General features: G+C 43.0%; 1 protein-coding gene across 1 annotated transcript; it reads left to right on the top strand.

The window, feature by feature from the left end:
- The first annotated feature begins 8,397 nt into the window (after positions 1-8,397).
- DHRS1 (dehydrogenase/reductase 1) lies at positions 8,398-10,496 on the top strand. The gene has a single exon (XM_015822722.1). The coding sequence runs from the start codon at positions 8,398-8,400 to the stop codon at positions 9,388-9,390; it is 993 nt and encodes a 330-aa protein (XP_015678208.1). The 3' UTR covers positions 9,391-10,496.
- The last annotated feature ends 1,321 nt before the right edge of the window (positions 10,497-11,817 follow it).

Below are 11,817 nucleotides of genomic sequence, written 5' to 3' on the forward strand. Positions count from 1 at the left end.
TGCATCCGGAACGTGTAGCTGCACAGGTGTCTCAGCCACACCCACCACGGGTCCTACGTGAAGGTGATCCTGTCTGGGCCAGGAATTACGGGCCTGGCCACCTTTGGGTACCGGCTGTGGTCTGCAAAGTCTCGGGGCCTCTGTCCTACGAGGTGTCTCTGACAGACGGCCGCGTACTTCGCCGCCACATCGATCAATTACGCGTGAGGCGGGACTCAGTCTCCTCTAGGGGGGGAGGAGGAATGGGAAATGCATTCTGGGATTCAGAATCAACAGCCTACGTTGGCTGTAGGAAGGGAAACGGGTACTCAACACCCAACTTCCACAGGTGCTTCAGGTAGCAGTTCTTGGGAAAGGGAATACATAGACACCCACACACACACTCCAGCCTGGGAGTCCCACCGGTGGCAGACTAATTATCCACCCCTAACAAGCAATACTCCAGACATGGAGAATACCGGGGAGCATACTCACAACTCACAACATGCAAGAGAGCAGGCAATACAAAAGGGGAACACGTCCCTTGCTGAAAGGGCTCAGAGGAGGATGTCCTCACGCATCAGGGCTAACAGGGAGGCATCTCTAGTCCCTAGCACTACAGAAACGAGCCAGGAATCCCACACTCCTTCAGGAAACACGGGAATGAACTCACAGGGGTAGATCAACCAGGTTCAGCGACCAACAGGGCACTGACTGCTCAAATACAGGGGACGGGCTGGAAAGTCAAGCTGAAGTCACTGGTCAGTCACAGGGCACTTCACCTAGTGCAAGCTGCAACGGGGAAAATAATACAAACTCTCCAGGTCTGAGAAGGTTGCTCAGGGTAAGAGGCCCTCCCAAATACCTAGCCGATTACGTAAGGTGAGCAGGTACATAGCAAAAGCTGACCTAAAGGTTCTGGCTGGTTGTCTTTACTGAAAACAAGGTCGGGGGGGGTCACTGGATCTGGTTCAAAGGAACAGTCCCACACCTTATACATTATGTAACATTAACTCATCATTAATTATATTACCATCTATAGGATGGCGTCCATGTGGGCGCAATCTTATTTCATCCAGGGGGAAGGGGTGTTGTGTCCTGAGCCTGCAAGAGGCAGGCTCGGGACGTTGCAAGAGTCCCGGGCATTTGCAGAAGCTGCCCGGGACCAGACTGAGCGGCGCCAGCCTTGTGTGCATGCACAAGGCGGGAAAAGCCCGCCTCATGATTGGTTGAACTTGCCCGGGGATCAGAGGGTATAAATAGAGGCCTGCGTGCCTCTGCTCTGGTTGTTCATAGAATGGAGCAAACAATAAAGACTTGTTGGAGATGCTTCGTCTCAAGCGCCATTATTCTCCGGACTTAACAGTTGCCTACCCCTGGACTAGTCTGATTCAGTGGCGCCTCAGGCTAAATAAACAAACACTTAACACACACTGGCCACAAAGTATCAAGTCTAAACCACAGGAATGCAGAACCAGCTAACAGCAATTAGGATTGACAGGATTAGAATAGAAACACTAAAAAGTACATAACAATAAAATAATCACACTGGATTCCTCCCGGAGCAAAAATTAACACTTTTTAAGACAGAATTGATAAAGAAACTAACCCAACAATAGATACTGACCAACAAATCAGAAAAGACAAATTTTAAACTCACAAATCAGAAATGACAATTTTGGAAACCATGAAAGGGTATAAGAACTCATGTTTGAGGACCATTCTGTCTAGCTAGCCGGGGATTCATGCTGAATTGTCACTCAACTTTAATCTCCGTGATTAAACCTCTCTTTCCAGTAGCTGGCTTCACGTTCTATTTGTTCTCATCTGTGCCACTTGTGAGAATCCCAGCTGGAAGAGCTTGAATGGGGGAGTTCCTCCCAATACCTTCTAGAGCATTTGAGAAAGAAAGGAGCTTGGGAACTGTTTGTTCAAAGCCACAGCATAGAGAATTCTTCAAAACCTTGTAAATAACAAAGCGGGAGAGAGAGTCATTAAGTCAATCAGGTCTTTTCTGTGAGCAAGGCTTTAAACAGAAATGCCTATTTTCAGTTATAACAAAATTTCAAAGTTCAAAACAGAGACATTTATGTGGGAAAGGAGGAGAACTAATGAAGGCTACAATCACATGTACAGAATTCCCAATTAAATCAACATAGTCAGTCTAACAACTTATCTATTCACAAGATAAAAATGTGGCACTTCTTGCAAAGAGAATAACTGACAAAAGTCCAACTCCTGCTTAGATGGAAACCAGCATTTCCCCCTACCTCTTCTTTCAAAAAAAAATTAAATTAAAACTATTGAAAAAGCATTGTTTTCAGAAAAAAATATTCTTGAAATTCTTGTGTCTAAAAAAAATACAAGAGATTAAGGTAGCTATCAGTGACCTCTTTTTTTTTTGGCTTAAAAATGTGAGACAGAGGAAGTGGTGAGGTGAATAGTAAAGAGCACCAAGTTGTAGTATAGAAAAAACTCCTTCTTTCTCTTGTATCAAGGCAGGGGAAGGAAGAGTTAAATCTTTTGTTTCTGGGTAGGGTTTTTCCCCACTCCAGAATGGGGATACCTACTTGCTTGTAATACTTTCAAAACATCCTGAAAGCAAGACTCTAATCACGCAGCATTCCCTTGCTCAGCAAAGGATACCAACATGGAAGATTATTAGATATTCTATTTTGTTTTAATGTACCAGATTATATGCCCTTTCAGCATTAATGTCTGCTAGTTGCAGAATGAATTCCAACAAGATATGTTATTTAAAACTTATGGAGGGGCAGAATGAAACTTCCCAAAGAGAAAGTTTAGTTACAGTATGAAATTCAAAATATACATTGCTCATACCATATTACAGAATTCTTACCAGATTTTGGATAAGTGACTCTGAATACATCACTATCCCTGACTCTGGAATTTTCTAGTGGCTCAAGGTGCTAATTTTGCTTACCAAATCTGCTGCAAAATTAAGCCTTTTAAAATCCAATAATTCTGCAGGTTGCCTTTTTCCTCCCAACATAAGAGGATCTGCAATAAAAGAGAAATTAGACTATTTTTCCATTTTAATGCTAGCAGCTGGTGCATAGACAGACTGTCAAGATCTCTCACTTCATAAGCTCTTTGTTTCAACCATCCAGAACTGGTAGTCAGCAATGATCCCCAAGAAAAAATAACCTTGAGAAAGTGGAATTGTTTACACAAACTGTTAAAACTGTAACTTAAAATGTTACATTTAAGGGTTTCAGTCTAATCAAAAGAAAAACGAGCAAGTTGGAATTGTTATAGCTGCTACATATTCCTGGGAGATGGAGAAGGTTCTGCAACTGAATGTTTAAAAAAGTAATAAAAATATATGTTGGCATCATCTCTGATGGAAAGGATCGTGAGGAATTTAAGAAGTTCCTCCGGATTTAATGGATAATGGCATTACTATAAATGTGTTTTAGCAGAGGCTGCAATTTAAAAGCCCAATGTTTATTTGCTTATTGTAATGACATGTTTTTTTTTAATCCTCTTTATGCATGTGATTTTTCAGATCATCTGGCATTTGGCTATCGGCCATTCAATTCTAGCTTCTCTTCACTGAATAAATTATTAAATTGTTCAGTCTGTAATGTGTCCTGTGGAGAGAAGGGAGTCAATGTTGTAATACTGGTATGTGAATATGATGGATCTTGGTGCGCACTGTGGCTGTTAACCAAAGAAGGTAATCACAGTCTTTAAGGATAAGCTGTATTTTCTTTGATGTTTGCATAACTTTCTGTAAGTGGAATCTTGCTCCTGCCTTGTTATAGATCTATATGAGTAACAATAATGAAAATGAAAAGTTGGGTTTTTATACTGCAGTTTATACTGTTCAGAATAAAAAGACTATTTTCATAAGATTTCCCTTAATAGGTGAACACAATAAACTACTCAGATGTAACTCTGTGTGTCATTCTTGATTCCTTACATAAATTCCTACATAAATCTTGCCTGATTAAAGCAACAACCTGCATAACTATGTATACTTTGTGAAATACTAGGGAGGGTTCCACCTTTGTCCTTTTCCTACATATCAAAGACTCCAAGCTTTGCTTTCTGTTCACCCTCTGGGAGAGGGCCTCTCCTTCCTGGGACTCTGTATTACATTGTTGTACACGTTCTGAGGTTTTGCTTGATAAAAAAAATACAGGAAACCAGAAGTTGCCTTTAAGCTTTACATTTTTATTCAGGTGAACAAAGACGGGCTCCTCTAAAAGAGAGAAGCCCCGAATGACAAGAAATCCTTGTATTTATTCTTTCTGATTACATAAGCAATCCACCCAGCAAAGCTGACACACAAACGATAACGATTTCACCCAGTAAGTCTGACACACTGTAGATAAGAAGGGAGAAAGCAGAAGTAGCTAAAAATGTTCCCTTTTGGGTGTTTCCCTAAAGACATCGTACATTCCCGGGTGGGTTAGGACATTGAGTGTTTTCCTTGCTGTCCTTTCATGCATCCATGACTGCAAGTGCCCAAAGACAGCAGGACAATCTGCACATATTCACAACTGATACTTCCTATGCTGTCTCCTAATTCCGGGTCAACAACTTTCCACTACAGATTATTTTTAATGATCTCAGGTATAACACAAACAGCATTTGGAGCCTATTGCAGGGCTTTTCAACCTTTTCACCCATTGCACCACTTTTAGGATATGGCAACATCCGAGTACCACCAGTCGCCTATCAAGGTGTCAAAAACATGATGACCAAAAAAAATAAAAAAGGAAAAAAGTGATAAAGTACAGGTAATCCTCGACTTACAACAGTTCGCTTAGTGAACGTTCGAAGTTACAATGGCACTGAAAAAGTGCTCCCCAAGCCACAGCCGAGCAAGACACCTGTCTGCCCACCCGACGGCGCTCTTCCTCCTGTCCGAGGTTTTCATTGTTGTGAGCATTTCTGCAGAGGATTGGCAGCAGTGGGGGGTGTGTGTTTGGTTTGTATTCCCCCCGTCTGCTGGGTGGTTGCAGCAGGTTTTGGTCACTCCACATGACCCTGGGACCGTCATAAATATGAATCAGTTGACAAGCATCTAAATGTAAATGATAAGACCCTGGAGATGCTGCAACATTCCAGCTGATGGGGGTTCTTCTGGGCTCAGCAGAAGTGCCAGGATCAGCGCCGAGCTCCAGCTGGAGCCTGGCGCTGATCCTGGCACTTCCGCTGAGCCCCGAGAGTCCCAAAGAAGCGCTGATCCTGTCGCTTCTGCTGAGCCCTGACAGCCCTGCAGCTCCAGCCATCTCTCGCTCAGGCTTGTGCGGTGCTGCCACCGGTTCAGCTCACTCCCCTCCCTCGCTACCACTTTTCTAGGATGGTCACGTACCACCTGCCAGGTGCCAATGTACCACAGGTGGTACCCACACCACTGGTTGAAAAGCCCTGACCTATTGGCTTTAAGATATTCAATCAATCAGGATGTCTCTTGCACAGGGCTTTTTTTCAGCCGGAACGCGGCGGAACCGCGTTCCGGCACCTTTTTCCGGGCCGGCCGCACCGGAAATAGCCCCTCCCAAATTTTACTTGCATTCCTGTTCTCTAAAGGGGCGGTCCTAGGGTTTGATGAGGGCGTGGCCAGGTTTGAGTTCCGCCACCTTTTCTCCGAGAAAAAAAGCCCTGCTCTTGCACTGAAACTGATGGCCAATTATGCACTTGCTCAAGATCAGGTTGACTCTCATTCATGTTACAAAATAGGCCTACGTTACAAAATAGGCCTACAAAATAGGCCCTCTGGAATAGTTTTTTCAAGCTTGAGTTAGTACTAGATTAACTGGAGTGGGGGCAGTGATTTTCCTGATCCTCGGGTGATATACAAGAAAGGGGAAGAATCTCTCATCCTGACTGATTTCTATCAAGACTCTTTCGGTGCCATTTTTTCTTTTCTTTTAAAAGAGATTTATATTGGACCTTTAAGCTCTTTAAGAGATGTGTCCTCTGAAGGGACATTTTTACTTTTTTTACACGCTTTTTCATCTGTGCACAATTCTGATCAAACCAATTATCATTTTTATACCCCGATTTCCAAAGTGTTGTTGTGATAGAAACTGATTTGAGGTTAATTAATGCTTAATGCCATTCTAAATATGGTCAGGAATTCAAAGAACTGATTCTTGAGTTACACTGAAGGTCCACTGGCACCATTCTCAGTCTCCTGATCTTTCCATGAAATATACTGTACAGGTAACATGATTGTCCTCAAACCCTGATGAAAGACCAGAAAGAGTGTAAACTTGTTCCTTTTATGCTGGTATACTTAGGCAGCCTTACTTCTCTATTATATTGCAATTTTGGAAAGTGTCTAGCAAAATTTTTCCAAATGGATCAGTGCCAACTTAACCAATGCTACAAATTAAGCTTATATCTACAGGTAGTGCTCAGTTAAGGATGGTAATTGAGACTAGAATTTCTGCTGCTAAGCAATGTGGTCGTAAAGCACAGCATCACATGATTACATTGCTTAGTGATGGCAATTTTGGCAGTCTTCATTGTTGTCATTAAGCAAATATTGTGGGTTGTTAAGCCAGACTGTCGATGATAAAATTCTTTCACAGCAGTGTATGCTAGGCCCTCTGGCATGCTATTATGTACATGATGATGCATGCATAAATAAAAAAACATAATAGTGCTAGAGCAAAGTAGGAAGACAGCTTGATCTAATAGTATGAAAACAGAAAAGGCAGCTATAAAATTATTGTTGAAAGAAAAATCTTCATCAGGGTCCAGTCCAAGCTGGGAATAAGCAAAATGGAGACTGCTTTAGAAAGAAAGTTGTGGTTTATTAAAGAGCAGAGCCAGACAGAAAGATGGCTCTGGGAAAGCTGACCACATGTAGTAGGGAGTGGTGGGTACCTTCTTGAGCTTTTGTTTGGAGTTGTTCCTGTGACATGAACTTTGACCTGAGTCTGAGGGTGCCTTTCTGTATTCTGATGGTGGTGAGTTAATCCTATTATGTCCCAAATGTCATATCCTGCTTCCCTGGGGCTGTGGCTGATGACTGTTGGATTTTTTTTGTGTGAGGGACCTTTGTCTTTCTAATCCCAGCTTCCTGGCTCCAATCTTTCTGACAAGATTATCACATCTGCATTTCTGCAGACCTGGTTTCTTTTTGGGGCAGAGAGACTTGGTGGGGAGGGGGTTGGTTTCTGCCTTTAAAATCCTTTGGGGAAATGTATTCTGCCTTTTTAATATTTCCCAAAATATTTCTTTCTCTGGATTCTTCCCACACTATGATTCAGTTAAATTTTAATTCAATTTCTGTATTCTATAAAATGTCTGCACTGGCTCCTCCTTTTTCTGTATGTATAAATTCTGCTCATTTCTCTGTATGGGATTTTTTTTTTTAACAAGTTCAGAGTTTGCTTTTCTCAGATCAAATCTTAATCTGTTCATTGTAATAGGAATTGACCAACTAGCTTATCTCCAGAGCCAAGTGTTGTGGACTGAGAGAATAACTAACTCAAAGTAAGCCAGTTGGTTGTCAGCCTAAGGCTGGACCAGAAGTTACAAGTGGCCAGTTTTAGTCCTACTTTAGGTATGAAAGCCAGCTGGGTGACTGGCTCAGTCTTTCTTGCTCAGCCCAATCCACCTCATAGGGTTGTTATTATGGGAAAAATAGGAAGAGGAAAGAGTATTAGGTATGTTTGCTGCCTTGAGTTATTTATAACATATAAAGGCAGGATATAAACAAATAAGTAAATAAATAGTTACTGTAAACTTCATAGGCTTTTTAACTCAGCCAAGGGCTCCCATTTAATGTGAAAAGATACGGGGGGGGGAGAGGAAATCGGCTAAAAATTGCTGTTGATAAAGCACATACAAGGTGGGTTTACTAGCACTGGAGACTTCCATTTTTTTCTTAGCCTTGGAAACTCAGGATGGTTATTGCGGGGCTAGAATGAAGGGGGATTTTCCCTAATACCGTCTCTTTTGGCTTTTGGAAATGCAGGCTATAACTAAATAAATGACAAAGGCAGCCACCCTTCTGAAGCTTGTGCTACTACTACAGTATCCGTTGAGTTATTCCCGACAGCGAGCTTCCAAGGAGCGCTTTGCTTTAACACAGGGGTAAGTCAACCTTGGCTCTTTTATGACTCGTGGACTTCAACTCCCAGAATTCCTGAGCCAGCTAAGCTGGCTCAGGAATTCTGGGAGTTGAAGTCCACGAGTCATAAAAGAGCCAAGGTTGACTACCCCTGCTTTAACAGTCTCTATTACTACAAGCTCTTGCGTCAAACCGAGGAGACGCCAGCGGCAGGCCCCGCCTTTTCTAATCGCGGCGCAATGCCACGAAGTTGAGCAAGAGCCACAAAAGGCCCTGCCCTCTACCTGGCTCACCTATTTTCATCGGCCGCTTAGCAAATTGCCCGTTTCTGTCCCTCTGCTGCCGCCGCCGCCGCCATGGCCTCCGGACCCAAGTCTCTGCTAGGGCACGTCTGCGTGGTGACCGGCGCTTCGCGGGGCATCGGGAAAGGCATCGCGCTGCAGCTCTCGGAGGCGGGCGCCACCGTCTACATCACCGCCCGGCACCGGGAAACCCTGGAGCGAGCGGCGGCGGAGGTGCAAGGCCGGGGGGGCAAGTGCGTGCCGGTGGTGTGCGACTCTACCCGAGAGGAGGAGGTGGCGGCGCTGTTCGAGCGGGTCCGGCAGGAGCATGCTGGCCGCCTGGACGTCTTGGTCAACAGCGCTTTCTCCGCGGTGACCACCCTCTCCAAAGAGATCGGCGTGCCGTTCTGGGAAAGCGAGGCCTCCCTCTGGGACCAGATCAACAACGCAGGCCTGAGAGGCAACTATTTCTGCACGGTTTATGCCGCCCGGCTCATGGTGCCCGCCGGGCGCGGGCTCATTGTCATCCTCTCCTCGCCCGGTGGGCTGCGGTACATGTTCGACGTCCCGTACGGGGTGGGCAAAGCGGCCTGCGACCGCCTGGCGGCTGACTGCGGCGTCGAGTTGCGCCCCTTCGGCGTGGCCTGCGTGTCCCTTTGGCCCGGGCTCGTTCGCACCGAACTGCTCCTGCAGCAAGCGGAGAATGTCGAGCAAGTATTCAAGGACCTGCCGGAGCGGCTGACCAAGGCAGAGAGTCCCGAAGTGAGCGGGAAATGCGTGGTGGCCTTGGCCTCGGATCCCCAGGTCATGCGGCACAGCGGCAAGGTGCTCCTCAGCCCAGACCTTGCCCGTCTCTACGGGTTTAAGGACGTGGATGGGCGAGACGTCTATAATTATATTTCGATTCGGGACACCCTTACCGAATTAATGCCCAAGCTGTCTTTCCTTTTCTGGTTCATTCCCCGCTTTATCACTTTCCCTAAGTGGGCCCTTGCTCTTTATTCCAGCAAGTTTGCGATCTACCCTCCCATTCAGCCGGCCGATTTTAAACCAGCTAAAAAGGACTAATCGTCTGGCGTACCCCTTTAGGAGCATGTTCTGCAACTACGTCAAGCTTTCTTTTGTGAAAAAAATTATTGCTTTGGTTTGTTGGTTTGTTTCGTCGCTTGAAAATTGGGAAGAGTGAGTTCTTGCAGGGAGTTTACCCCTCTAAAAACTCTTTTGAGGAATTGCTTCAGAATTTCCCTCTGAAAAAAAAAGCTTCATGACACCATTTCTTACTCTACGCTACAATCTGCTTTTGTGTTTTTGACACAGCATTAGCTGCTAAGTTACTTAATATTTCTGTACTATCTAAAATGCAAGCTTTGAGGTTTATCAAAGAATCATTCACATATTTGAAAGTGATGGAGCTACTTACAACTAAGAAGTCAAGACACTGGAAAAATTGCCTTTTTGTTTTGCTTTCACCTATGGTGAGGCCATTTATATACTCTGCCATAACCTGTTTGTATCACAGTCTTCTATATTTTGTTTCCATAAAAGCAATTGTCAATTTGGCATGTATGTGATATTCTGAAGATAACGTAAAACAAAAATCTAAACTTTGAAAGAAAAGGGTTCCTCTCTTCCATTCAGTTTTATTGGGGAAGAAATCCTTTTATCTGTATTTTTTTCCAGCCTTCAAGAGATTCCAGAATTCTGTTCATTCCAAAGTCAAATATTAGCAGAATTAGTCCTGATGAAAGAAAACCCTACAGAGACAGTAGTATATTAAGTCATACTGGACACCCAAATCAGCAAATGTAATCAGAGCCATATCAGAGTGGGCATAGAACAAGCTATAAAACATGACAGCTCTCCAGAAAGAAAATTTGCTAAAAAACATTATGAAACAGATAAGCGGGTGTAAAACAAAGTCCTGAATAAGGAGCACAGGCTGAGTGTGTGTGGGTGGGTGAGTAGAATAAGAAACACTTCACCTTTGTTCAGTTTGCTATCTCTGTATAATTCTCAAAGAAGCAAGTTCTTCATGTAGTGAAGGACAAAATTGTTCTTTTCATAAGACAACCATTGTTTGTTCCTAAAAGGTTTAAGGAAGCCGATGTAATTCTTCTCATAAAGTGCCTGCTTGCTTGTTAAGTATTGTATTCTGTGGCCACAAATCAATAAAATTGAAAAAAAAAAGTCACCACTTAGCTGTTTGATTTTCTTGCTTTACCTTGGAATTAAGGAGAAAGTTTATCTTGTAGCCACTTAAAGAGTTTTTCAATAGTTACAACTTTTTCAGTGTTTAGCACTTTTCATCCAATGGAATATTAAAGGCCAGGAAAAATAAGAGAAGATTGATTTGTGAAATATGGTGATATTCCTAAGTATAAGGAGCAGCCTTGGTGTTATAAGATTGTACTAGGGAAAACAACCAGGAGGATATCCATGATATCCATGTTATCTTTTCTCCTAATTGTTCTTGTGCCTGCTCTATTTTTGAAAATTGTGTACCATAATTAGAAAATAGATTTATAAAATTATTTGGGGATTCAGATGTGAAATATGTGGAATTACTCTCAGCAGCTGTGGAGGCTTAATGCTAAAATAATTGATAAAATCAGTCAAATGTGAAAGGCAGCTTTACTTGGAACAGCTTATGTATTATAATGTTACCTTTAATATTATTAAACAACTTCTGCCTACTTTGGGTCCTTGGGAAGGACTCGATAGGTGGATAAAACGGTCTAATCTGAAAATCTGTCTGACTGTGCAACAAACCACATAATAAAGTCGCAGGCCAAGCAGATAACAAGACCTGGCAATGGCTAAGAGCAGGAAAATTGAAGAGACAGAAGAGCTAATTCTGATTGCACAAGACCAAGCCTTAAGAACAAATGCATATAGCCAGAATTAAAAAGAAAGCAGCATTTTAGCAAATGCCACCTCTGTAAAGAGCTGAAGAAACAATGGACCACCCTGTTAGTTGCTGCAAGAAGATCGGACCAACTGACTACAAACAACGACATGACAAAGTAGCAACAACAGTGCATTGGAAGATTTGCAAGAAATACCATTTGCCTGAAAACAAAAACTGGTAGGACCATAAAATAGAGAAAGTAATAGAAAGTGAAGAAGCTGAAGTGCTCTGGGACAGAAAAGCACCTGCCACATAACCCCCAGACTTAACAATTGTCAATAAGAAAGACAAAAAGTCTGGATAGTGGATGTGGCAGTACCTAGAGACAGCAGAATATAAGAGAACTGGGGAAAAGTCACAAAATATAAAAGATATACAGATAAAACGGCTGTGGCAAAAGAAAACAAAGATAGTACCAATAGTTATAGGTGCCTTGGGTGCAATCTGGAGCACCACTTGAACACCATCAGCATTTTACAAAATCACTACCAGTTAATTGCAAAAGGCAGTTTTATAGTAAAACTTAAGTTATTTATAAAAATAATAAAGGCAGGATATAAATGAATGCCAACTTCTTTTTTTCTAAT

Source organism: Protobothrops mucrosquamatus, unplaced genomic scaffold, assembly GCF_001527695.2.
Source record: "Protobothrops mucrosquamatus isolate PMUCROS unplaced genomic scaffold, P.Mucros_1.0 scaffold1655, whole genome shotgun sequence".
NCBI lineage: Eukaryota > Metazoa > Chordata > Lepidosauria > Squamata > Viperidae > Protobothrops > Protobothrops mucrosquamatus.

What these genes read in the sequence shown, in the direction of transcription:
- DHRS1 (XM_015822722.1), top strand. Translation starts at nt 8,398, where the DNA reads ATGGCCTCCGGACCCAAGTCTCTGCTAGGGCACGTCTGCGTGGTGACC.